At 47.0% G+C, this 25706-nt stretch overlaps 2 protein-coding genes across 2 annotated transcripts in view; both read right to left on the bottom strand.

Moving 5' to 3' along the window:
• The window catches only part of Tdrd7 (tudor domain containing 7), a 65430-nt gene extending 62987 nt beyond the window's left edge, over nucleotides 1-2443 (bottom strand). Inside the window, exon 1 of the mRNA XM_038346951.2 lies at nucleotides 2197-2443. The gene's annotated coding sequence lies outside the window, so the exon portion shown is untranslated. The remainder of the gene's footprint in view (nucleotides 1-2196) is intronic.
• Nucleotides 2444-8627: 6184 nt separating this feature from the next.
• The window catches only part of Ccdc180 (coiled-coil domain containing 180), a 57132-nt gene continuing 40053 nt past the window's right edge, over nucleotides 8628-25706 (bottom strand). Inside the window, exons 26-37 of the mRNA XM_038347083.1 lie at nucleotides 24425-24597; nucleotides 24149-24201; nucleotides 23954-24032; nucleotides 22934-23011; nucleotides 20472-20538; nucleotides 18671-18812; nucleotides 15632-15792; nucleotides 14592-14729; nucleotides 13537-13648; nucleotides 10715-10820; nucleotides 9870-10005; nucleotides 8628-8783 (exon numbers count right to left, since the gene is read on the bottom strand). Of these exons, the coding sequence (XP_038203011.1) occupies nucleotides 8628-8783; nucleotides 9870-10005; nucleotides 10715-10820; nucleotides 13537-13648; nucleotides 14592-14729; nucleotides 15632-15792; nucleotides 18671-18812; nucleotides 20472-20538; nucleotides 22934-23011; nucleotides 23954-24032; nucleotides 24149-24201; nucleotides 24425-24597 (1401 nt within the window). The remainder of the gene's footprint in view (nucleotides 8784-9869; nucleotides 10006-10714; nucleotides 10821-13536; nucleotides 13649-14591; nucleotides 14730-15631; nucleotides 15793-18670; nucleotides 18813-20471; nucleotides 20539-22933; nucleotides 23012-23953; nucleotides 24033-24148; nucleotides 24202-24424; nucleotides 24598-25706) is intronic.

The raw sequence follows: 25706 nt of genomic DNA, 5'->3' as shown, positions 1-25706 counted from the left end.
TCAAGAGTTTCTTTTTTTTTCTTTTTTTTTTTTTTGGTTTTTCGAGACAGGGTTTCCCTGTAGTTTCTAGAGCCTGTCCTGGAGCTAGCTCTTGTAGACCAGGCTGGCCTCGAACTCAGAGATCCGCCTGCCTCTGCCTCCCGAGTGCTGGGATTAAAGGCGTGGATTAAAGGCGTGCGCCACCACCGCCCGGCCAAGAGTTTCTTTTAATTCAAGTAGACAGTCCATCTTCAGCTGTCTTCTCGGTCACTCTTTGGAGGATGGTGACCACACTACAATGCCAGCCTCCTTCTACCCTTCTTTTCTGCTTTGTCACACCTCCTTCGCACCTGTATAGCTGCACCGCTTTCCATCCACTGTCTTTAAACTAAAGCAGGGATCCTAGAATACTGTCCAGTATGTAATAAGCATACCCAATACATACTCAAATTCATTCATTCTAAAAATGTGGAATATCTGCTATTTATTCACCCTCTTCACAGTAGTTCCACTGACATTTATTTGACGCCTGGTTTGCTTGAACCCGCAATGAACGCTTCGCATCATTCTGTCTGTTTTTGCTGAACGCCTACTGCCTACTCCACCAGCGTCTTTTAGTTTGAGGTATACTTTCCATACTGATTCAGATGTACATTTGATGTATTTGGTGTGCATACAACAGAAAATATACTACTAACAGAAAATCTGCTCCACACAGAGAAACCATCACAGAAAATACAAAGAGCCTAGCCACATCCTCTAAAGTTCTCCCTCTTTCTATGATATTCACCTCTCGGCCGATTCCTTAGTCCAGCAACTGCTCTATTTAACTATACATCTACTTGCATTTTCTGGGGTTTTATATATATTCCATATATCTTGTGGAATAGTTTTAAAGATGTGTTACATTTGTTTAGGCTTCAGAGAAGGAGTTTTGCTTTTGTTCCCATAGGAGACCAGAAGCTGTAGATACCTTCAGAAATGAGATGGACAAGGTTTGATCATGGGAGGCCTCCTGAATCTTGACAGGGGCTACCTATCAACAAAGATTACAGCTGGTCTTCCCTGGACTTGGCCATTATCTCAAATTTTCTCAGGGATCCTTAAAGATACTTTTGCCCACAGACAACAGACACAGTCTAGAGAAAACGACATCCACATCATTCCTAATAAATGGTGTTGGTTATTCGTTGGGTTATGGATGTTTGTTATAATTTAGGGGAATATAAAAATATAGGATAAAAAGACAACTATTAATCTCAAATATTTTTGCATTGGCATGGATTTTGGAATATTGATAAAAATTTAAAGTTAAATTTGCTACAATGTATATGTTTCTACTCTTTTTGGGGGTATTGTGCTTATGCAGCTCATTTAAAAATGCAATGTATAATTAAGAAATGAGGCTAGTAGTTAATCTATAATCATCAAACTTGCAGTCACATTAGGTATGTTTCCAAGATTCAATAGGTATATTTTAGATAGATGATTTTCAAATATGTCAAAGACTTACAGAAAATGAAATTTAAGTTGATTAATAACCTAAGGTTTTTCATGACAATGAGACACATCTGGTCCTGACAGTACCAATATACTTTATAAAAGGATGATGAACATCGAAGAAACTCCATGGGAGTTTGCTTTCATTGTGACAAAAATTAGCCATTTGGTCAAGAAACTGCTTTTGCCTTGACTGCTTGACTATGTGCTGTGAAGACTGGACACACAGAACCCACAAGAACGTGACCGCTGGACTTTGCCAAAACAAGACAAAACCGTCCTTTGAGATTCCTGCTTCAGAGAAGAATCTTCTTCTACAGGACACAGAGGAAAGCAATTGATGAACTTTGCCAATACAAGGTAGGAGAATCCCTCAAATTTCCTGCTTCACTGAAAAGTCTGCCAGATACTCTAGGCCTATAGGCTAAAAATGGATGCCCCAACATTATAGAAGAACTTTGGGGACTGTCCAGGCAGCCAAGAACTACATACTCTTGACCATCCCTGTCATAGCCACTGGGGAGCATTGCAAATCCCCCTTCCAAATCACAAGTGGCATCTTGAGAGACCCGAAGTGCTGCCATCTCGCCTTCTACCCAAATATATCTGTTGCTCCTTTATATTGTCTCCCAAAAAGAAAACGCAAAGCACCATGGAACTCTGATTTCTGTCACTTTCTGATCATCAGTGAACTGCAGGAACTTGCTTGGGACGTACCTGGGTGTCACGGTGGTACCTCTCAGAATACCTTCCTCATGGCCCCCACCTAAAAACAACCACTTTCTTATCTGAGCATCTGGATGGTGCTTTGCTCCTCAGATGTGGTCTCACGGGAAAGCGGCCCGGTACCCAGCCTTCCATCTCCCTCCTGTGCAGCTTAACTGAGTCTTCCTTCTGGCTGCCCAGCTGCAAGTGACTTTAGCAGCGTTCCTGCCTGCCACTCAGCCACAAGCTGAGGTGTCTCTGCAACCAGGTGGAACCCAGCTATTGGTTGCTTACACGAGGTCAGGAAAGTTAGATCCACAACAAAAGGAACCTCTGGATAGTTCCATTTTTGATTAATCATTAATGGCATCATCGCTCCCTCTTCAGTTACTGCCCCATGAACAAATAGAAATTTCTAGACACTGTGTTTGTTTTAACTGAGTAAGGAAAAAAAGGGTGGGGGGAGGGACAAAACAAAACACAAAACAAAAGGGAGGGATCCAGAGCCCTGATGAAATTCAGGCCTTGGCGGAGCTCAGGGAATGCTGAGCAAGCAAAGCCCCTAAGCTTCCCACAAAGGCTTCCAAGGTGAGTCAGCTGAAAGGCCCTAATCCCCCGGCAGGGTGATCCGGGAAGGGGCTGAGGCCACAGAGCCACCAACAACAGGGAAGAGGGGATAATGAAAGCTTTAACAACATATTGTGCGGTGAACCAATAAGGTAGCGCTGGTGGGAAGAGACTATCCACCCCCTTCCCTGTGAGTTACAAGTCATTCCTACAGCTCAGCCTTAGACAAGGCCTGCAGTACCGATGGAGACTGGGTGTGGACACTAAGCACTATCAGGTAGGCTGAGAGGCCCAGATGTTTGGTAGGGCATGAGGTTGTAGTAACTCGTACTCGTAAACAAGGCAATTGGGCACCAAACTGAAATAATGGATATACCTATTGGTATACAACTTATGCTGGTATAGTTGCTGGGAGAGAAGAAAGGGGAAAAAAATAACAAGAAACTGCATGGCACTCGACTCGCAGACTCTGAACCGAAGCGGAGTTAGGATTCATGAAATGGGCCACCCAGGTAGCATCACAGTCCTGGACCCTATCCACCGTCTAAATCCAAGGTTACACTGAACTGAAATCCAAAGCCCTTTGGCTCCAGTTCCTGTTTGGATCCCTTTCCACGACAGAGTTAATCCAGTAAGTAGCCAAATGGCTTCTCTTGGGGCCAACGGGTCTATTCTTTTTAACCAGTGGTGCACCAAGGTGAAGCTCCCTTCCCCAGGGCATCTCGACTGTCACAATGACTGGATGCTCCTTGTCTCACGAATCAGGTTTCCCTTGTCCCGAGGTGTCTTGCCAGCCATTGCTGTAGATGACAAACCCCTTTTCTGTATAACTATGAATTACTTTCCTCCTAATTTTACAATGGATTTTTCTAGGTGATTTTCGGGATCAGGGGAGCCATGAATTTTAATGTCAGGAGTAAAGGAGCAGAGGCAGAAAAACCTTCATCATAAAATGGAGGTCGGAAGTTGTTTCCTGGGCCCTGTAGATTTAAATACTGCTAGAACTTTCCCGACAGCCAACACCGCTCAGAGACAAGGAGGGTAAGATGCTCCCGTGTTTTCAGCAATAGACATGGGACGCACGTGCGTATGGTTATTGGAATTCTCCATCACCCACTACACCACAGGATGCCTTACTAGCCCTATAGCGTAACCACTTGAGGACTTTTAAGGAAGTCATTCCTTTCAAAGGACTCCCTAGAGTTCTTTTAACCCAATATTTTATCTCCCAATTTTCCCTTCACTTCCTCTTTCATTTAAAGCTGAAGCCCTTGCTCTCCGCAGCGGTTTACTTAAAACAGGACGCTTTGTAATTTGCACTTCAAACGTTCTAGCAACACCTGGGGTTGGGCCAGAGTTATACTCAGAGACTCCCGCAGTAAACTGGCTTTTTACTAAGCGCTGACTTGATCGTTCCTCCTCCTACAGCATGCTCCAGAACTTGGACTCTAAACCTGCGTGTAAACATTACAGCTTGCTTCTTACAGAGAGCCATTTGTGTATTCGAGGTGGGTCCGGGATCGCGATGACTACACGCTCGGGCGCCTAGCACATACAGGCTGACAGCAAATATTTGCAGGGAATGAATGAGCGAAGGGCTTAAGTCCAACACTTTCTGTGCTGCTAAGCCACCTGTCCGTACTCCCAATGAATGAAATAGAAGACTCTCCCTCTCCCCCCCACACAAAAGGCCATACATTAAAAGCATAACAACAGCCATCCTTTATCTATTATTATCAAAGCCTCCATGAAGAGCTATACACCTGTAAATTAGCCAACTTCTACCAAATCTGGGTACCAGCTGCCAACTGATGATAGCATGCCCCAGTCATTTAGGCTGCTGTAACAAAGCACCACAGACTGCGTGGCTTACAAACAACAAAAAAAATTATTTCTCACGGTTTTGGAGGCTGAAAGCCGGAGATCTGGGTGCCAGCTTGGTCCGGTTCGGCTGGCGACCCTCCTCTGGGTTGAAGACTGCTGGCTCCTCATTGTGTCCTTGTGTGGGGTTCCCCTCTCCTCCTTACATAGTGACATAGTGCAGAGAGCTCACGGAGATCTCTTTTATAAAGGCACTGGTCCCATCTAAGAAGCCTCCACCCTCATGACCTACATCACCTCCCAAAGGCCCGCCTCCTAACACCATGGCACTGAGGGTTGGGATTCCAACCTGTTGATTCTAGTGAAGGGACACACAGCGTCTATGGAAGTGACAGGGGTTCATACAGAGCCTTGATCTTGACTCTGTCAATTAATATCCATACCCTTTCTCTCTTTAGATTTCTAAAATGTCTCCAGTGTGCCCTTCCTTCTTCTTCCCCAATTGCTTCCTTTCTGGGAAGCTACCAGGTACTCTGCCACCATCCACACTTAGGGATGGTGAGGCAGAGAACAGTTTGGAGGAATGTGTGACTACTCAGACACCTTTGTTGACAACAAGTTCAACCAGAGAGCCAACACCCTGACCAGTGCACAGGGCACCTCTGCAGGCAGCCTCCCACCCCTACTGTGAGCCCGTGCTTATGAGAAAGTCATCTCTGAATATCATAGTTCCATTAACTGAAAGCCCCCTCTCTAGAGTGTAATCTTTGGGTCCTAACTCAGAGGCTGGAGAGGAAGAAAACAACTCTCCCTATAGAGAGGGAGCTTACTTGATATTTGGAGCATTGCTGCCAACCCTTCCGAATGTTTTTTTTTTTTGGGGGGGGGGGACTCAAGGTCACACTTTTTTCCTCCCAGCAATCTTGGAATAACCAGTTTTCTCGCATGACACGCAGGAGCATCATTTACTTGTTAGGCAATGGCCGGATGTTCAATCAGAATTGGTAAATCCGTTAGAGACCTTTCCTTAGGACTAAAGTAAAGCACAGCTCTCCGTGGTACTCAGCATCCTTTCTCCATCCTGACCCCACATTGAGTCTGAAAAGGCCAAACTGAATTTCTTTGAGACTCTGAGACTTGTGGGTAATGGCTTTGGCATGCCACCTGGGTACTGTCGCTACAAACTGACAGCGATTTTATGGTCTGCGTGCTAAGTCCACACATCACTTGGCACCAGTCCGGGCTGCAGTCCTGACGATATGAAAGCCAGGCCTCTGGTAGATCAGAGTAACATCCCTGGACTTGGTCTTCGGCGTCTAAGAGTTCTTGGCAGGATGGTAAATGTCTGCATTCTCACATAGAGGAGTGTCTAAGTGAGTAGAAACATTTTTGCATTTTCTCCATAACTACATAGTAAGACCGTATCAATGTGCTGCATTTGCTTTTATGTGTTTGACGGCAAGACTACCCCTATTGCGGTGAGATAGTGACGCTGCAGTTTTAGTGTGCTGGGCAGCATGTCTGGCTGGTTTTGATGTATCCTAATGTTAAGATTGCAACAGTCTCTCAGCATCAGTGTTTGTGCTTATGAATAAAGAGAATATTTCCCCTTCATGTTGACAATTACAGCTAAAGAAATAGCCACAGAAAAATTCTAAAAAATTTAACCTATTAGATACCACAGACACCACAAATGAGCAAATGATACTCTATAGAATTTGTACACACACATACACAGTTACACACACACATATGCATAAATTTTGTTGTTTTTCAGATAAGGTCTAGTTACAAAGTTCTGACTATCCTGGAATTCCCTATGTAGACCAGGCTGTCTTGGAACTTTCAGAGATCCTCCTACCTCTGCCTCCCAAGTGCTAGGATTAAAGGCATAAGATACCACCACACCCAGAAGGATTAATATTTTTTAATTAAAAAAAAATGAAGGGGCTGGAGAAATGGCTCAGGAGTTAAGAGCACTGGCTGCTCTTCCAAGGACACGGGTTCAATTCCCAGCACCCACATAGCAGCTCACAACTGTCTATAACCCCAAGATCTGACACCCTCACACAGATGTACATGCAGGCAAAACACCAATGCACATAAATTAAAAATAAATTTCTAAAAAATTTATGAAGTTCAGCAGGTCAGTAAATACTTTTAATCCCAGCACTCAGAAGGCAGAGACAGGTGGATCTCTGTGAGTTTGCTATGTGCACCCAGCTGGGAACACATAGCAAAATTCCAGGATAGCGAGACCCTGTCTCAAAAATTATTATTGCATTTTATTTTGTATTTATTTATTTTAAGTGTATGCACACGCGTTTGCCATAACATGCATGTGGAGATCAGAAAACAGCCTGTGGGAGGGAGTTGGTCTCTTCTTCCCATGCGGGCCTGGGGATCCAACTTTGGCCTTCAGGCCTGGTGGCAAGAACCTTTCCCACTGGACCGTCCTGCCAGCTCAGAGTTTGTATGTCAGTATCCTTGGCTTCTATTGTTTTCATTTATTTTATGGTTTTTGTTTGGTTTTTGCTGTGTGTATGTGTGTGTATGTGATTTTATCTTTTTTTTCTCCCAGTGCTGGAAATCAAACCTCCAGGGCCTTGTTCTCACTAGCCAAGTGTCTATCACTGAGCTAAATCTCAAACTCTGCTTTTAAAAAAGAAAGCATTAATATAGTAATGAGACATGAGACAATTTCACCAAATGAGACTCAAATAATAGCCTGGCCTGTGAAACAGATAAAAATGTGTGGTTCCCTGGAATTGGAAATAAAGGTGAGAAATTAAGGAATCATATGATCTTTTGACAATATGGTTCGTCTGCCATTCTAGTTCAAATGGCTGTTCTAGATGGCAATAAATCCACACTCACCTTCACAAGAGGCTGTATTGCACAGATCCTGTCCTCCGGATACCCTGTTATAAGTAGGTAAGAGCGAATAATATTTAGTGGTATCTTGGTGACATACTGGGCATTGATTAGCCTTTAAAAATAACCAATCATCTGCTAAAAGGGCTTTCATTGTTGATGGAGAACAATCAACCGTATCAACAGCAATGGAGAGGAGAGCTATGGCGTCTGCCTGAGGCGTCTGCCTGACTCTGCTTTCTTTCTCCCACAATTCGGTTCTGTCTACTCTGCCTACCTAATTTTCTGTCTTATTAAAGGGCCAAGGCAGTTTCTTTATTAACCAATGAAAGTAACACATAGACAGATGACCCTCCTCCATCATCAGAGGACTACTTGTACAACTCAGTTCTCTCCTTCTACCACATGGGTTCCAGGGATCAAACTCGGGTCGCAAGGCAAGCATCCTTACCCGCTGGGCCATCCTACTGGCCCTGCACCTGTGTTGTCAAGGTTCTGCAACTGGGAAAATCTAGAATGAGAAAGTTTTTCTACAGATACTGGCTCAGCTCTCACTATTGAAGCCTGTGGCCATTTGGAGAAGGTACCCTAAAGCAATAATGGGTAATCTCACAGATTTCCCTACTAGCACTTTTGTGTGTGTGTGTGTGTGTGTGTGTGTGTGTGTGTGTGTGTGTGTGTGTACATGTGTGGTGTGTACAGGTGCCTACAGAGGCCAGAAGGGGGCACTGGAACCTCTGAAGCTGGAGTTATAGGTGGTCGTAAGATGCCCAGTGTGAGTGCTAGAACCCAGTCTGGGACCTCTGGAAGAGGAGGAGGTGCTCTTAACCACTGAGCCATCTCTCCAGCCCCAGGAACAGGCTTTCTAGTGGTGGGGATCACCCACAGTGAAGGCCAGGCAGACCCCCCCGACACCTCCTGGTCTGGATGCCAGACACTGTCTTGTACAATCTCCAACCAGAAAGTGAAATGAAGCCCCGAGCATGCTTCTGGATGCTGCTTCCTTTGACGTCCTGGTCTCTGTTTTAAGATTGGGTCCTGGTACCCACGCACCAACCCTGCTAACCATGTGAACCCCAGTCTCCATCAGTCTTCCTTACTGAAAGTGTCCTTGTCTCTGATGGAACTACAGCGCTGGCAATGTAGAGTTGCAGACAGATGGCAGGGGGCAGATAAAGGCTTTATTTGAGGTGCTGAGAAGGATGGCTGGAGTACAGGGTTCGGATGGTGTCCAGGGAGCGCTTCCAGTTCTTCTTCCAGCGCTGAGCCTCCACCTCCAGCACCTTGAAATGGTTCTGGATATTCTTCAGTTCTTTGTCAAACAGGGCCAGGAATTTCTGAAGGGAAGCAAGAAGAAGGCCCATGGGGACGCCTGCTCTCACAGATTTGGGAGCCCTGAGCTCTGGGACCCACAGCAAGCAGCTCCTGGCCCTCCTACAAGCCGTTTCTTGGGAATTCACCCCACAAGCTCTCAGGGAGGTGAGGTTATTCTCCTACCTTACATTTGGGAAGACTGAGATATGGAACCCCGTGGCCACCCAGCTCAAGAGAAGTTGAGCAGGGACAGAGACCCATGTGTCTCTGGTTCTGGAACCTGAGCATTCCTGACCACTGTCCTGCATGGAGCTTTCATTGGTTTCCTGGCTGCTTCAGAAGGCCGAGACCTGGGTCTCCACCTCTCACTGAATTCAGCAGGGAGAGTCTTTCCCTCCACTAGGACCTGGAGTAGCATCTGAGGACACACTAGCACTGGGCACTTCAGGCTTTCCCCAGGACCAGTGGATACATAGAGAGGACTAGGTTTCTCCATGGGCACTGGGACCAAGGTGCCCATATCTTCAGGTATACTGCAGGTAGCATTTGGATGAAGCCTCATTAGGTCAGCCCCACAGCCTACCAGTGGGGATCAAACCCTGACTTTGCTCATCCAGAAGTGGTGTAGAAAGGTAAGTATCTTCAGATACTATTGTCCTTGTCAATTAAATGGGGGAGGGTCTACACCCTCAGCATCTGGAGAGGATGTGGCAAGATGCCTCATGTGGAGAACAGGAGGTACTAGTTAGCGCCTGGAGGCTTCCAATGTTCTTGCTATTGCACCCCAGGACACTCCCACGGCTATGGGCGTTGCTGTGCCTATCATCCTTGTGCCTAAGTCTGCTGTCTTTCCGCAAAGCCTATCTCCATGACCACTAGGTGAGGTATCTCTCAGCTGGGCTCACACAGGGTTCACACCTCAGTCACTATGCTAGTCCAGGCCCCTGGCATGCGTCCTCATTCCTGTAGAGGGTTGAGACCTGCAGCTCTGGGGCATGCCAGCATGTGCTGTTTTCTCCATAGGCCAGGTGTAAAGGTTCCTTCTTCCCAGGGTAGCCAATCTAAGCTGCTTTGTCCCCCCTGGGATATACTGTCTGCTCCCAACTCACCAGGAACACAGCATCTCTGGCTTCTATGGTGGCCAAGTGGCCCAGAGTGGTCTTATAGGTGGTTATTGATGGTGTCCTCCGAGTCAGTATCTTGGTTTGAATGGTGATTTCGTTGGGTTTGATTCCTGGCCACTTCCTACAGACAAACGTGCTTGGCTTCATCACTGGCCAGCCACCCCATACCCAGCTCAAAAACTCAGCCATCAGCATGGATTTAGATGGCTTTGTTAAAGGTCCCCTACACTTTTCCTCTTTGGGTCTTTATGTTCTGTTTCCACGATGACCTAACAGTGTGCACAGCCGTGGGGCCTGCTGTATGAGAAGGGGAAATGCCAGGCCTATGTTTCTTCCCTTTCTGGGCCTTTCTTTCCTCACCAGGCTGCCGTCCAGGTAGCAGTCACAAGCTCCTGGCTCATTTTTCCTGTAATGCTGTAGGAATGTCTGTGGAGAATGCAGTTGAGAGACTGCTGCTCACAGACCCGGGGGACGGGCACTTTGACAGCTGTCATTACACAAGCCAGACAGCTGCAGTGGTTCAAAGCGCTAGCAGCAGCTTGAGACTGTACCTCCCCTCAGGACAGGCCTCCTTTTCTTTGCAGGCCCCTGTGGTGGTTCTTATGTGAACCCGCAGCCATGGAGTTCTCAGGACGTTGCAGGGTGACCTCACCTAACTTTCTCTTCAAACAGCCTCGGTCCTTTCAGAGAAGGAAACTGAAGGCGGTAAATCAGGGGCTCTCCAGGGGTATCAGGTCCGTCTGAATTTAGAGCCTGAATCCCTCCCTACAAGCCTGCTCCACCCACAGTGGATACAGCCATTCACACTGCCCTTGTTTCTAGACACTCACCTGCTCCCACGTTCAATCAGGGGCTTCTCACTCTCTACCTCCAGAGAGAGCCTAGCCAGCTTCCTCCGTATGAGGATCGATAGTTTCTGCTTTGGGGGTTCCATCCCTGACAGGAAAGAGGCGTGTTACTGACTGTGACCTCATGGACAACTTGAGAACCAAGGACGTGACACGGTGGTCATATTTAGAGATAGGAGGCCACGCCCTGGAAGAACAGTCAAGGCTGCTCAGCCTCTGGCAATGAGAGTGGGTCTCTGAGGACAGAGTGAGACAAAGACCGATAGAGCACTGTTCAAGAGAGCAACTAGAGCGACGAGCCTAAGGTGTATGCCTCCCACTGTCCATCCAGGTACAGCTTCTACTCCCTGACTTCTTCACCAGGCCTGAAACCAAGAAGCTAGCTGGATGTGTGTTGTAGAAAGAATATTGTTTAAAGATGTGTTACATTCTTTTATGTTGAAGCATATTTGTTTAATGATGCAAAGATGTGTGTTGTAGAATATTATTTTAAAATGTGTTACATTTGTTTATGCTGTGAAACATTTGTTTAAGAATGCAAAGATGTGCTGCATTCTTTTCTGTTGCGTTTGTTTAACTCTGTGAAGCTGTGTTACTTTGCCTGCCTAAAATACCTGATTGGTCTAATAAAGAACCGAACAGCCAATAGCTGGGCAGGAGAAAGGATAGGTGGAACTGCCAGGCAGAGAGAATGAATAGGAGAAAAAGAGAAGAAGGAGGAGCAAGGAAGGGAGGAGAGGACTCCAGGGGTCAGCCACCCAGCCCCACAGCCCACAAGCAACAGAGTAAGAAGTAAAGACATAGAATAGAGAAAGACAAAAGCCCAGAGGAAAAATGTAGTTAAAGGGTAGATGGGATAATTTAAGTTAAGAAAAGCAGACTAGAAATAAGCCAAGCAAGCAAAAAGTAAAACAAACAAACAAACAAACAAACAAAAAACCCAGCTACAGATACGTGCCTATGATCCCAGGCACCTGGAGGCTGAGGCAGGAGGATCTCGTGTACTAATGGGTACTTCAAGGGTATCTTGAGACAGAAAGCTTCTGGTAGGCTCTTAATATTCAGCTCTATCTCAAGCACAAGTATGTCCACTTCATCACTGTAGGCGAGGGCTGAGTGTCTTTTGCTACCATTGCCACAGGGACTGCTTCTCTTGGGAAATGCCTGTGTTTGGTTTTTGCCTCTTTCAAGACTGACCTGTGAGAGTTCATTGCACCCGGGGGATAACTGGTCTTTCTCTGACTCACAGGATGTGAGGAGGAATACTCTTCTGGTTTGTCGCGTCTTTCCATATTGGACTTTTATTTTTTCTTGTCTTACTCTTGGCCCAGAGAAGTGCCACCATTTCTTCTATGACCTTTGAGTCTTATTCTATATTCAGAAATGGTGCCCAACTCTAAAACTGTGATGATATCTTCCGCCAGGGCACTATTTTTTATATTCGCTCTTTGATTCGGTTGGCATTACTTTTTCAGTCAAAATATGTTTTTTGATGAAAATAAGTAAAAGTTGAGCTGGAGAGATGGCTCAGCAGTTAAGAGCACTGCCTGCTGTTCCAGAGGTCCTGAGCTCAATTCCCAGCAACCACATGGTGGCTCACAACCATCTGTAGTAAGATCTGGTGCCCTGCCCTCTTCTGGACTGCAGGCACACATACAGACAGAACACTGTATACATAATGAATAAATAAATCTTTAAAAAATTAAGTAAAAGTCAATCAGTCCACTTGCGATGTACATTAAATTACTAAATTGCATGTGTCCTTTTCTCACTAAGGAGCTGGCTCTGGAAGCAGCCGTTCGTGTCCATTTCAGACCTAAGCATGTTTGTCTCGTGTCCTCCAAGGCCATTTATCTGGGAATAGGCTGCCCTCTGCCCCCCAAAGTCTGTGACATAGAGAGAAGAGAACAGCAAAGCAGGCCAAGAATAATGTCCTCGAGAGCAGCTGGAAGACCTTCCAGAGGTGACCGCTGTTGGCCCCACCATATAAAAGCAGCTGTGGTGAGAAAGAGAAGCCAAAGGGAATCCCATCCCCCATCTGCGGGAAAAGCCTCAGGTCTCAGGTCTCAGGTAGTTTCTACTGTGTGCTGTGAGCATAGGATTGACTGACTGACCTCTCTCTGTTGCCATCTGGTTTTGTATTTGGTGGTGTAACTGGCCTGATAGAAGCAAAGAGATTCTAAGAGAGACACTTGTGCCTCTCAACTTGACTATTGGGTCAGTGGCGGGTGGGAACATATTTTGACCTGGATTGCTTAGATGCTCATATACTTGGCCCTCTATTTAAACTTTGACCTCACTTCAGGATCCAGAAGATATATTTGGGGGGGGGGTTGCTGGATCTCTTAGTCCCACTCCTGAATGTGACCACATTGTATAAATTTCCTTTTTCTGCCTTCCTCTTAGTTTGGCTTATTTAATAGGCTTATTAGGATGGGGACCAGATCTGATTTGGGGCACAGGTTGTGACCCCACCTTGTTCTGTCCAGGATTATCCCTCAGTAGCTCCAGATGGTGCCTCACAGGGACTTTCCCCAGCTGCATGTTTTGAGTACTGGCAAGGTTTTGCTGTCTCTTCATCTATCTGCAACTTGATTATTTATTTTTGTTACTTTGGTTTGCTATGTACTCAAACTCACTCATTCTAAGCCAAAAATGTGGCTATTATAGATCATTCTGGGGCCAGAATACCACTCAATGAAGAAGATATTTTACCCTGACTGAGGGACAGTAGACACATCTCAGCCCCGCCCTACACCTCATGATCCCCTAGGGCCACAGTGCAAGTCAGGTGGACCACTTACGTGGAACCTGGATGTCATCAATGGTGACCACTTCATCCAGCTGTATCAGGAATTTCTCTGTGAAGGAGGCCAAACTTGCTATGAAGAAGCGGCCATACTTCTTGGCAAATTCCTGGAAGAAACAGCGAAAATGGACTTCATAAACAAAATCTCCACTACCAGGCTGGCAGAGGGAGGGTAGATTTGGCTCTGTAGAGTGTCTCCTGGTACCCCAGCACTATCTTAGCAACTGCATCAGGGCTTACTAGCACCTGGTCCTCAGAGCCCAGAGACCTCTCCCAACATCTGGTCTGGTTTGAGACTAAGAAAGAAGTCAGAGGGGTTGGAGAAATAGCTCAGAGGGGAAAGTACTTGCCAGAAAAGCATGAGGACCTGAGTTCAATCCCCACACTCAAAAAAAAAGCTGGGTGTGATGGTATGTATTACAGTTCTAGCACTGGGGAAAGAGAGACAGGGATTCCTGAGGCAACCAGCCTAGCCTACTTGGTGAGTTCCGGGTTCAGTGAGAGACTTTGTCTCATAAAACAGTCTGACTGTTCCTGAGGAGCAACACCCTGCACTGACCTCTGCCTTCCACATGCATGTGTGTGTGTGCGTGTGCGTGTGCGTGTGTGTGTGTGTGTGTGTGTGTGTGTGTGAGAAATGGCCAAGGCACATACTCAGACAATTCACCAAGCAGAAAATAAAAGTAGGTATGGATCATAAAGAAAATGGTTATTGCTAGATTTTTTTGTAAATAATTTAGGAGTCAAAGTATGGCCAGACGTGGTGGCCCATGCCTTTAATGCCAGCACTCAGGAGGCACTCTGTGAGTTCAAGGCCAGCCTGGTCTACATGGAGAATTCTAGAATAGCCAGGACTATATAGAAAGACCCTGTCTCAAACAAAGAGACAAAACCAAAGTAATGTAAGCATCCCATAATGACCAGTTCATTTACCAAAAAGACCTATTACTTTCGTGTTCTCTGGCTCAAGTGCCAACCGTCGGGGTTAACTTTCTGAAGGGGAGTATGGGCCTCAGCATCTGGGATGGAGACTGAACGGGCTGTGCTCACCTCCATCTTCTCCTGGTTTGAGTGGATCACCCGGCCCCACTCTTCCTGTCTTAGCTCCTCCACAATGTTTAGGGACTCCATTTCGCGGGCAAATATGGGGTGGCCGAGATTTGGCTGGAGCTTCCGGGCATTTTCATCCTTCAATCAAACAAATCACACATAAGCAGAGGGGTTTTTTTTTTTGTTTTTGTTTTTGTTTTTGATTTTGATTTTCGAGACAGGGTTTCCCTGTAGTTTCTAGAGCCTGTCCTGGAACTAGCTCTTGTAGACCAGGCTGGCCTTGAACTCAGAGATCCGCCTGCCTCTGCCTCCCGAGTGCTGGGATTAAAGGCGTGCGCCACTACCGCCCGGCTATAAGCAGAGGTTTTGAGTCAATCTTGGAAATCAGGACCAAGGTCTTCTGTCAACTAAGGCCACATTCAGATAGATATGTTCTCTTGTTGGGGCAGCTGGCCCAATCCCTGCGTTCAGGGGCGTGGCTGCCCCAGGGGAGTAGGGTACCCTTAAAAAGGACCGGGGCCCCAGAAGGAGACCTGTTCTTGTCCCCCGCGTTACCTTCTGCTTCACTGGACCCTTGGTTCTGTAAGTTCCCTTATTTTCTCCTTTTATTAAAACTGATTTACTATAAAAGGACTATTTTGGTTATTTCCAAACCCCTCCGACTGCCGGTACATTCTCTGGTTACATGAGCATAGAAAGGGACTCAGTGGCAATGAGGACAAGGTGGGAGGGTGGCTGATTCCAGTGCTGAGGGTTGGAGAGGAGGCTGAGCTGAGCACCTGCTCCAACAGAGTGGACCTTTAGTTCAATAAAATCAGCACCAATCATATCCCACAGCACCAAGGAACACTGTGGTGCTGTCATTGATCTCAACGACCGAGGCCCTACCAAAGACTCAGACACAGCCTAGAGTTTGGGGCATGCTTTCTGCCAACAAGTGCTGCCACGGTTACTAATTCACCAGTGTCCCCTGGCCCCAGCAACCCCTGAACCTCGCTCTCCTCTTCTTCCCTTGGGACTCAGCCTCGCTCATGACCGACCTTCTTCTTCTCTAGATGCTTCTGCTGCTGCTCAAACTGCTCCCTCATCTCCGTCACGGATATGCAGAACTTGTTCCAATGTTGATCCTTGTAGTTCTCTACCACCAACCAACACACCTGGGGCAGCAGCTCCTCGAATCGCCTCACCTGGGCACGCAATTCTGCAGAAATTGGGGGTAGGATATCAGGGAGTGGACAGAGGAGACATGGGTTGTCGAGGCCATATCTCCAACAGTAGGAGAAAGATTGGTCTCTAATGCGCTAAGAGCTACTCCGTCAAGGGGAGATCTGCAGCCAGACCAAGGTGGAAAATGATGGTGAGGAAATTCAGAGGCGTCCTGGACAGTGCGCTTAGGACGTGTTGGCTTTTGTCAGCTTGGACAAGGTCCCACCTTTGGGTATTGCCTCCACTTTGTCTCTCCCCTCTCCTGGACCTCCAAACCGTCATGGGCTCAGACCTACTCTGCCATTCCTGTATCTTTACCTCTCTCACGTTTTCATCTCGTTGTCTTGCAGGATCTTTCCTCTGTATCTGCCTTCCAGTTCACCAATTCCACATCTAGCTACATAAAACCTGGCTGCACGCCCGCTCATCATTTTAAAATGTCAACTCATAATGTTTCTCTTTTAGAAGTTCTAGTTCATTCTCTTTGGTATCTAGTTGGCAATTTCTGTAGTACCTTACTCCCATGTTTCCAGTTTCCCCTTTTATTAAACTATAAGCACATCATTTTTTATTTTGTGCCCAGTGCCTCTCCCCTTCCTCTCTTTTTCCCTTTCCACCTCTTTTTTTTGTTCTTCCCTCATTCTTCCCTTACTCTTACCATGTAGCCCAGGCTAGCTGGAATCGAAGGTATGTGCCACCCTGCAGCTAGCTGTACCTGAGGCTCCTTCCGTGTCTGACCCCAAGTGATCTGTAACCACAGTGAATACTTTGGAAACTTAATGTGTGGGAGTCAGAGGGCTGAGGCAAAGGCAGGTTTGAGGTTCAAGGATGTCTCAGTATAAAGCAAATTCTGGACACTGTCAGGGAATGGTAGCTTGAAGCTGGAGTATCTGTTTCAAATCCTTTTGAATGATTCCCATAAAATAAAATATGTGTTTTGGTAAATACAAATCGGGTTTAGACACCACATCAGGGCTAGACTTCTGCTCTGGATCCCCAGGGGAGCTTTTTATATCTTGTTTTCATCATTACCAAGGTTTCTGCTGAGTTGTTTGATTCTAGTTGAATGTATGTGTGTTGGGGGGAGGGGTCGTGCCTCAGTGGCCTGAGTGAGGAGTTTGAGTCTCCAACACCCTGCTCTGCAGACAGAGCCCTGTGTGGTCCTAGCTTTACATGCAACATCTCACCTTGGGTGGTCTTCGCTTGTGCCTCCTTTTCTTAATGCCCTGACTATGAAAGAGGAGGCTTAGAACTGGAGAGATGGCTCAGAAGAGCACTGACTTGCTCTTCCAGAGGTTCTGAGTTCAATTCCCAGTGGTGCCCTCTTCTGGCATGCCGGCAAACATGCAGGTAGAACACTATCCATAATACATAAATAAAATCTTAAAAAAAAAAAAAAAAAAGAGGAGGCTCGAGGTCCCATGGATTTAGGGTGGCAGCCAGGATCAGCCTCTGGTCCATTTATTATAATTTCTATTCTCACTTAATTTTTGGTTTTTGTGTATCTCATACTTTATGACTACTTTAAAAGATTTTATGCTCCTAATTCTGTTTCTATCACTTTGTATGCCCTCAGGAGGAGACAGAGAGGGTGCTGGGCTGCTATGCCAAAGGGGACAGAAATCTCCACCAGCAGATTAGGCATCCACAAGAGAGGAACGCTGTCTACTGTGCTTCTCAAGCCAACCTGACCACAAGGCCTTTGCTCTGAGGACAACCGTAGAGAACTGGATCCCTCTGAGCTCCCTGGGAAATGCTGTCTCCGGCTTGGATTTCTCTCATTATACCATCGGGCTCTGACTGTCATTGCCTGTGACGGATTGATCCTCAGAGAAACCTTCTATGGCAACTGTCGCTGCTTCCTCCAGCTTACAGATAAGAATGTGAAAGCCCAGAGAGGTAGAATCATTTTGCCAAAATCATACAGTTGGGAGATCACAGGGCTGGGTTTTGGCTCTAGGTCTGGCTACCTCCTAATCCTCCCCCACAACCTCCCTTGCTACCTCTGAAATCACACAACAGAGCCCAACGAAGTGTGATAGATCTGCACAGAGGAATATTATTTTGTGTTTTTTTTAACCACCATATAATCTAAAACATGCATAACCTCAAGAACATTCCAGAAAGTGAAAGAGGACAGTTGCGAGGGGCCTACGTGAATCCATCCCATGAAAGGACAGAGGGGACAATTATAGACAGGCGTGAATGTGGTTTGCTTGGGTCTGGAAGGGGACAGGTTGATGAGGGCTAACAAGGACAGTGGTGGCAGTTATACAGCTCTGGAAATGAACTAAAAGTTACTGAATGACTGGTCATAGCCTGCGATTGTAGACTGAGAGAAATCCAAGCTGTAGACAGCGTTTCCTAGCGAGCTCAGAGGGATCCGTTCTCTACGGTTGTTCTCAAAGCAAAAGCCCTGAGGTCAGGTGGGCTAGGAGAGGCCAGGCGGGCTGTGAACGGAACGACAAGCTGAGAAACAAAGTGGAAAACCAACTACATTTCCGAAAAAAAAAAAAAAATGAACCTTCAAAAAATGTTTGACCCGATTAAATTTTACAGTGCTTTCTATTACCCCCAAGAGGCTGGCTTTTCACAGGGCCTCAGTGACTCAAAGGGAGGGTGGATGGTCTTGTGTATGCAGTCATAGCTGCCGTGTGTTAACTTGTGCATGCTGCTAAAATTTTTTTTTCCTTGGTGAGAGATGTAAATAATATTTACCGATTTCTAAGGTCCTTCAGATAAAACAAGGTACCTTTCCACTAGAGTTCACATGGGGGGTCCAATGAGTTCATGAGGTAGACTGAGGTCCACCCTGGCCAGACCTGCTCCTTGTGTTCCTCCTGCCAGCCTCCTCCCAACAGAATGGCACTTACCCAGAAGACAGGAGTTGTGGTACTCGTCCGCCTGATTCTGATATTCCAGGAGCTTCTTGCCAATGTGCTCAGCGCATTGGTCAAAGTTTTCGTACATGCATTCAGGCCTGGTGACTGGGCGTTTCTCTTTGCGGTAAAAATCCTGCCATAGAGAGGTGACCACGTGTGGCCCCACCAGTCCTTCCTGGCCTTCACACCTCTACATGTACTCCCCCTCTACTCACGTGACCCTGTCCTCATCCCAGGCCCACCACACAGACCAGGTTGCTACCTGAATGAGTGAATGGCAACTCCTATTTAGCCCTAGAGACCCAGGTCCATGGCATCTCAAACTGGAACAGGGCTGGGTGTTTACTAGGAAGCAACAAGTTGTGGACCACAGAGATGAGCCGGAGCCCTGCCTGGCAGAACCCAGCCTGTAGAAGGCAGGCGGGAGGCCTGGGTATGTTCCGGGACATGCCAGAGCGGGACAGCATGCAGCTGGACCCACTGTTGGTAGCTGTGTGGCTTTGGATCCAGTGGGTCTCGTGAGGCAAAGCCTATGGAAGCAGTCTCACTCGGCAAGGGCCGGTGGACACGGAGACAGCGCAGATGCTTCTGGATCTGCGCTGCCTTTACGCTCTGTTCTCTCACACAAACTCTGATGGTCCTCTCAGCGGTTTTTAGTGTCAGTGTGCCAGTCACTCATGGGGCAGAGCTGATCAGTCCCGGAAACTCCATCTTTTCTTAAATATTTCCCCCTAAAACTCTTTAGGTACTGATGCGTCTTGGGTTTCTTATCCGGAAATACCAGCTCTCTCTCCAGACCTGGGGGACTGTTCTGATTCCGTGCTGACAGGATTGGAGACAATAGAAGTCAGCGGGCTAGTTGGAGTGCAAGCTAACTGTGTGCAGGCGGCTTACGGCAGATCGCCCAGTAACTTTGTTAAGTTTTGAACAGTATTGTTGTTCTTGAGAATGTGTGCCTATGTTGATCACCTTTGACTTCGAAAATACAGGATGTACCTGGCTCAGTATTTGGCCAAGTTAGCAAAAATGATAGGCATTGTTCTTGGTTTAAAAGGTGTTTTGAGCACTCGGGAGGCAGAGGCAGGCGGATCTCTGTGAGTTCGAGGCCAGCCTGGTCTACAAGAGCTAGTTCCAGGACAGGCTCTAAAAAAAAGCTGCAGAGAAACCCTGTCTCGAAAAACCAAAAAAAAAAAAAAAAAAAAAAAAAAAAAAAAAAAAAAAAAGGTGTTTTGATGTAAAAGATGGGGGAAAAACATAATTGACATATTTGTTTTTGCCAGAGGTTGCCATTGGAGGAAGGGAAAAACATGTTTGCTAGTATGGAAAAACATACTTGTTTTGAAGTATAAAGACGGCGGGAGCTACTCAAAGCTGGCCATCAGTGTGAAACTCATCTGGTGGTCGGTCATTCCTCATTTCTTCCCACCCACGCCCCTTCCATGTCTTGGGATTTGAACCCTGGCTGCGGCAGGACCATGGTATCCCATCATGTCTGGTTGCTGGGGTGCTTAGGGACAGAGGTTGGGTTTTTTTCCTCTTGACATGCTACGCTCATCAGCTGACACACAAACTGTGTCCAAGCAGTGTTTGCTGATTAACAAACACACGTTGGATGGTTTAGTTTCTGAGAGGAAAAATTAAAAACAAAACAAAACAAAACAAAACAAAAAAACCAAACAGAACATATCTGGGGTCTTGAGGGGGTAGGCTCTTAGAGTGCCCTGCTCCACAGACTGCATAAGGTGGAGGAGGTTGGCTGGAGGGGCTTCTGGGGTAGGCAAAGGGCTCTCACCTCCACCACGAAGAGCAAGTGCTCGCTGCTGTCCCAGAGGAGAGTCAGGATGATACCTTTGAAGTCCCTGCAACCCAAACAAAGCACATCTCTGAGGTGCTTCTTACAGATGCAGCAACACAGACAGAGCCAAGCAATGGAGAGTTCAGAGTGTTCTTCTCCGACCCTATCCTAGTAATTACTCATTACTGCTCTAGGACCTTGCCTTTTGAACATCCCAATTTAGAGAGAGAGAGAGAGAGAGAGAGAGAGAGAGAGAGAGAGAGAGAGAGAGAGAGAGAGAGGGGGGGGGGGGGAGAGAGAGAGAGAGAGGTGAAATGAAGAAGAGAAAGAAAGAAAGATAAAAAACTAGTCGTGGAGCTTCTTGGTCCCATTTGTCATTTGTCCCTTTTTCTTAGTCTGATCCTAGCTCTGTACCCATTCTCAATTGTCTGATTCTAATACTCACTGCTCCTCTCTGCTCCTCTGGGACACCCTAATCAGTGGATTGGGGATTGATTGGTTTGACTGGCTAATTAATCTCTGTCTCTCCCAGCGGACTGTAAAGTCTACCAAGTATTTAAAATACTGATTGGGAGATTATTAGACGGACGTGTCTCTGGTTCCAGAATTTCCTGCGTGAGCTCAGAATAAACAGAAGGCCATAGTCCACAAAAATGAAACTTAAATTTACTGAATCAGAAATAGCTAATGGGCCGCTAACTAGGGACTTTGCACAGTGGCTAACCGAGTATTTTCTTCTTGCTTTCATGAACACGGACGCATTTTCCCCTTGGTGCCTCCTCCATGGAGCTCTCTACCACACACACAGCCCACGGTCCCCATTTATGAGCGCCTATCTGTGCAAATCCACATGGTGGTGGCATTTTAATATGCTAGAGCTCTAACTCTGAATGAAGACCGCGGGGTGGAGAAGTTCAGCAGGGGGCGCTGGTGGTCTCTGCATCGGTTGGCCCCTGAACTCTGAAAAAATAATGAACCGGTCAGGATAGTCCGCACCTATAATCCCAGTAGGAGGGCAAGGCAGGGTGAGGAAGAGTTCAAGGTTGTCCTTGGCTACCTTTGAGCTCCAGGTCAGTCTGAACTACTGAAATCTTGTCTAAAACAATAACAATAAAAATGATTAGTTATGAATAAGTCAAAGCTAGAGAGATGGCTCAGGGGTAAAATTGATTGCCAAGCAGGTCTGAGACCTGAGTTTGATCCCAGGATCCATGTTAAAAAAACAAACAAGCAAACAAACAAAAAACAGATGAAGTGGTGTCTGTAATTCGAGCACTCCTCCCATGAGAAGGGAGTCAGAGACTGAAATTTGCATGTGATACAGCAGAAACGAGAAGAGCGGCCCTGCCTAACACGGCAGGAGAGAACCAACTCTTAAAAGTTCTCTGACTGCGCACATGCGTACACACACACACACACTCGTGCACAAGTAGCATGCACACACCCACATTCACTCTCTCTCATAATGATAATAAAACTAAATTAAAAGTTTAAACATAGTAAGCCAAAGAGTAAGCCCTCTAGAGGGCGCTGTACTGCGGAGCTTTCCGTCCATCTGACACAAGCTCAAGTCACCTGAGAGGAGGGAGCCTCAACTGAGAAAGGCAGGCCTGTAAAGCATTTTCCTAATTAGTGATTGACGGGGGAGGGTCCAGCCCATGCTGGAGGTCCTGGGTTCTATAAGAAAGCAGGCTGGTCAAGTCCACTGGGACCAAGCTAGTAAGCAGCACCCCTCTGTGGCCAGAGGTAAGAGCCCCGGTGTGTGTGTGTGTGTGTGTGTGTGTGTGTGTGTGTCAAAGTTTGCTAAGAAGAGTAGGGGGCCCCTCAGTGAGAGAGTGGGGCTCTCCTCTAGGGCTTGGTGTTCTCCAAGCGCTTCTGACATCTTCAACTTGGGATTCTGCTGATTTGCTCAAAAAGAAGCTAGGCTAACTCGCTTTTGCTTTAATCACTGGAAAAGAAGAATGCGGGGGGCGGGGGAGACTGCAAACAATTGAACAAACAAAAAACAAGTAAATCCCTCGAACCTCAAAAGTATCTTGTCATCATGAAATACTGAGTTTGAAAAATATGAACTTTCGGTGAAAATGTTTCTCAACAAACACATGTATTAAGCTAAGACAAACTGACCCTGTGTGTAAGTTTACCCTCCCTGCTTCTCCACTGTTCTCACAAGGGAAAGGGTGCTCACAGAGGGAAAGGGTGCTCACACGGGGAAAGGGTGCTCACACGGGGAAAGGGTGCTCACACGGGGAAAGGGTGCTTACACGGGGAAAGGGTGCTCACAGAGGAAAGGGTGCTCACAGAGGAAAGGGTGCTCACAGAGGAAAGGGTGCTCACAGAGGGAAAGGGTGCTCACACGGGGAAAGGGTGCTCACACGGGGAAAGGGTGCTCACAGGGGAAAGGGTGCTCACAGGGGGAAAAGGTTCCATAAGGGGAAACAATGTGTGTCAGTACTTACTCAGCCGGAGGAGGAGGCCTGTCCCCAAGAACCTGGTACTTCTTGTCAACTCGGACGATCTTGGTATGTCGTGTTATGCTGTCAGACAGAAGAAGGTCAGTATTTTGTAGTGTGCACGTGTGTGTGTGTAGGGGGGGGGTGGATGGTTCTGTACCCATTGGGCCCTGCCTGGTATACCTGAGAACCTGCGATGCCTACAGGGCAAGATGACTGGATTTTAGAATAGCTCTACAGGATGCTTCCCTGTTCTTCAATGTTTCTGACAAAAGCCCCTTAACTTTGGGTTTATTGCTGAGTCCCAGCCAAGGTCAGGTAGAGGGCAAGTGGGAGAGGTGATAGATTTAGAAGGTTTAGAAGATTACATCCTCCCTTTCCCATGAGAACTCAAGGAAAGTCATTGGGGTCAGTAGATAATCATACCACACTTCTAGTTAGCTGTGAATTTATTTACACAGGTATAATTAACACATACAAAAATTATGCTACCCAAGGCTTAGCAAAGACCAAAGCTGGCTCAACCATTTGACTTCTGTCATTTGCTTTCTCTAAAATATATGGGTTAGGGCTAGTGGCCAGAGGCTCATGTGTGATGGATGACCTCTTCAGAGCTTAGCAGGTGATCATGGATTTAGACACCATGTCCTAGTCCTCCTGTATCTGTGAAGTTGTTCCAGGAAACCCACTAGCTGCTGTGCTCAGTCTGCCCCCTTTCTAGTGCTTTCCCGTTTGTGGGGAGATTGAAGGCAGGGATCTACCTGTCATCCTAGTGACAGTCACCCAGATACTTCTCCAGGTACAAGCATGTTGGAGCTGTGATACACCGTTAAGACTGAACTCGGGCCTGAATAAGCCAGTGTTAGCAATGCTCCACATCTCCTTCCCACACAGTTCCTGAACCTGAGTGCAAGTGGGACCTGAGACCAGAGTCTGAGCAAAAGACAGGCCACCTGGCCTCTGTCTGGGGACAAGTGGGCCCAGGGCGTGTGTGAAGGGGACATTTGAGATGGCCTTGCTCCTCACCTCCCTGCTGAGGTGGCACTGGAGCTGGCTAAGGCCTTCTTCAAAGACTTGTCTCCCCGGTACCGATGTTTCTTCAAGGCTTTGGGTGACAAATGTCCAAGACAAGAGCAGAGAAGAAGAGGTGACAATGGGCTGGAGCTGCCACCAATTCCCCCATCACTACCTTCTCTGAGACCCATAGGCCTGTGCTTCTACCTGTGTGGGAGCGATCCTTATCACATGTGCTTGCCAATTTTGTCTGAGGAATTCTGAAACCAAAGGGAAGGAAGTGAACTTTTCCAAGGTGACCATGACAACAGCCCAGGCTAAACCCTGGGTAACATCCAAAATCTCACCATGAGCTCAGGAATTTGGGTGAGTAACTGAGGTTTAAGAGGGGAAGCCTCTGGGCTGAGGTCACAGGCTCCTGGAGCAGCCCTCCCATGGTGCTCCAGGGAGGAGGGCCCCAGAGCCACAGTGGGAGGCACTCACTGAAGGATCTTCTTGACCACATCCACAGCAGGGTCTTCGATCATGGGCCTCCCCATACGGGTTGGCTGGGCGAAGGACTCGGGGGTGACAGGGCCCACCTTGGCTTCCTCCTCAAGGTCTTCTAAAGACTCATGGATGTCACTCTCCACTTCCATTTCAGTGAAGATGGTATCCTGCCGTTCAGAGAGAAATTCTGAGTAGAGGGGTCACATTTTAAGGGGGGCGGCAATTACTGTCCACTGCTGTCTTATCCAAGTGGTGGCTGGAGGCAAGCTGCCTGGTTCTTAGCGCTCATCTGCCCTATACAGTGGCTGTGCTCCTGTTCCCTCAGGGGGTCGATTGATCACCATTCATTCACGCAAGACTTTAGGAAGGTTTCCCAAGGCCTGTATTCCACACGGCTCTGTCTGAATTCTGGGGACATGGATAGAGAGGCTGTAGAGGGTCCCTGACCTCTTGAAGCTTTCAGTCTAGGTTAAGACAGACAGACATTCAACGCGCGCGCACACACACACACACACACACACACACACACAAATGTGTGGTCAGAATTAGGACCAGTCCTATGAAGAAAAAGTTCCAGCATATTCTGTGAGCATGACATGAGACCTGCACCATCAACCACGATATCCCCAACTGGTGTCTTAAGCCCATGGGATGAAGGACTAAATGAAGACAAGACTAAGAGTAACCAACTGCCTGGGAGAAAGGGCAGTAGAGAGGCCCACAGAGTCTCCTCTCCTGTCAGGCTTTTGAAAAGGGCACAGGTTAGAACCCTGGAGTGTCTGTATTGCCATGAGCAGTGTAGGAAGTGTGTGTGTGTGTGTGTGTGTGTGTTACCTAGCTGCACAGAAGGGAAAGACTCCCCTTGGAAGGAAGAGTAGCCAAAATCTGGCAGCTGAGTGATTGATGTGGGATTCCCCTCTGTATGCTGTGAATATGTACTATTACCATTGGTTACTAAAGAAGATGCTTTGGCCTATAGCAGGGCAAAAAATAGCAAGGCGGGAAATCCAAGCAGAGACAGAGGACGAAAGAAGGCAGAGTCAGGCAGATGCCATGTAGCTGCCCAAGAAGCAAGAGGTAACAAACCATGAACTTTGTGGTAAAATATAAAATAATAGAAATTGGTTAATTTAAGATGTAAGACTTAGTTAATAAGAAGCCTGAGCTAATAGGGCAAAGAGTATATACTTAATATGAAGCCTCAGAATGGTTATTTCATAAGCTGATGTAGGAGCTGGTGAGCAAGACCTGATGGGTGGAGAGAAACTGGTCCAGG

The sequence above is a fragment of the Arvicola amphibius genome, chromosome 11 (assembly GCF_903992535.2).
Source record: "Arvicola amphibius chromosome 11, mArvAmp1.2, whole genome shotgun sequence".
NCBI classification, from domain to species: domain Eukaryota; kingdom Metazoa; phylum Chordata; class Mammalia; order Rodentia; family Cricetidae; genus Arvicola; species Arvicola amphibius.
Note: the sequence above shows the minus strand (reverse complement) of the source record. Positions and strands in the feature narration are given on the sequence as shown.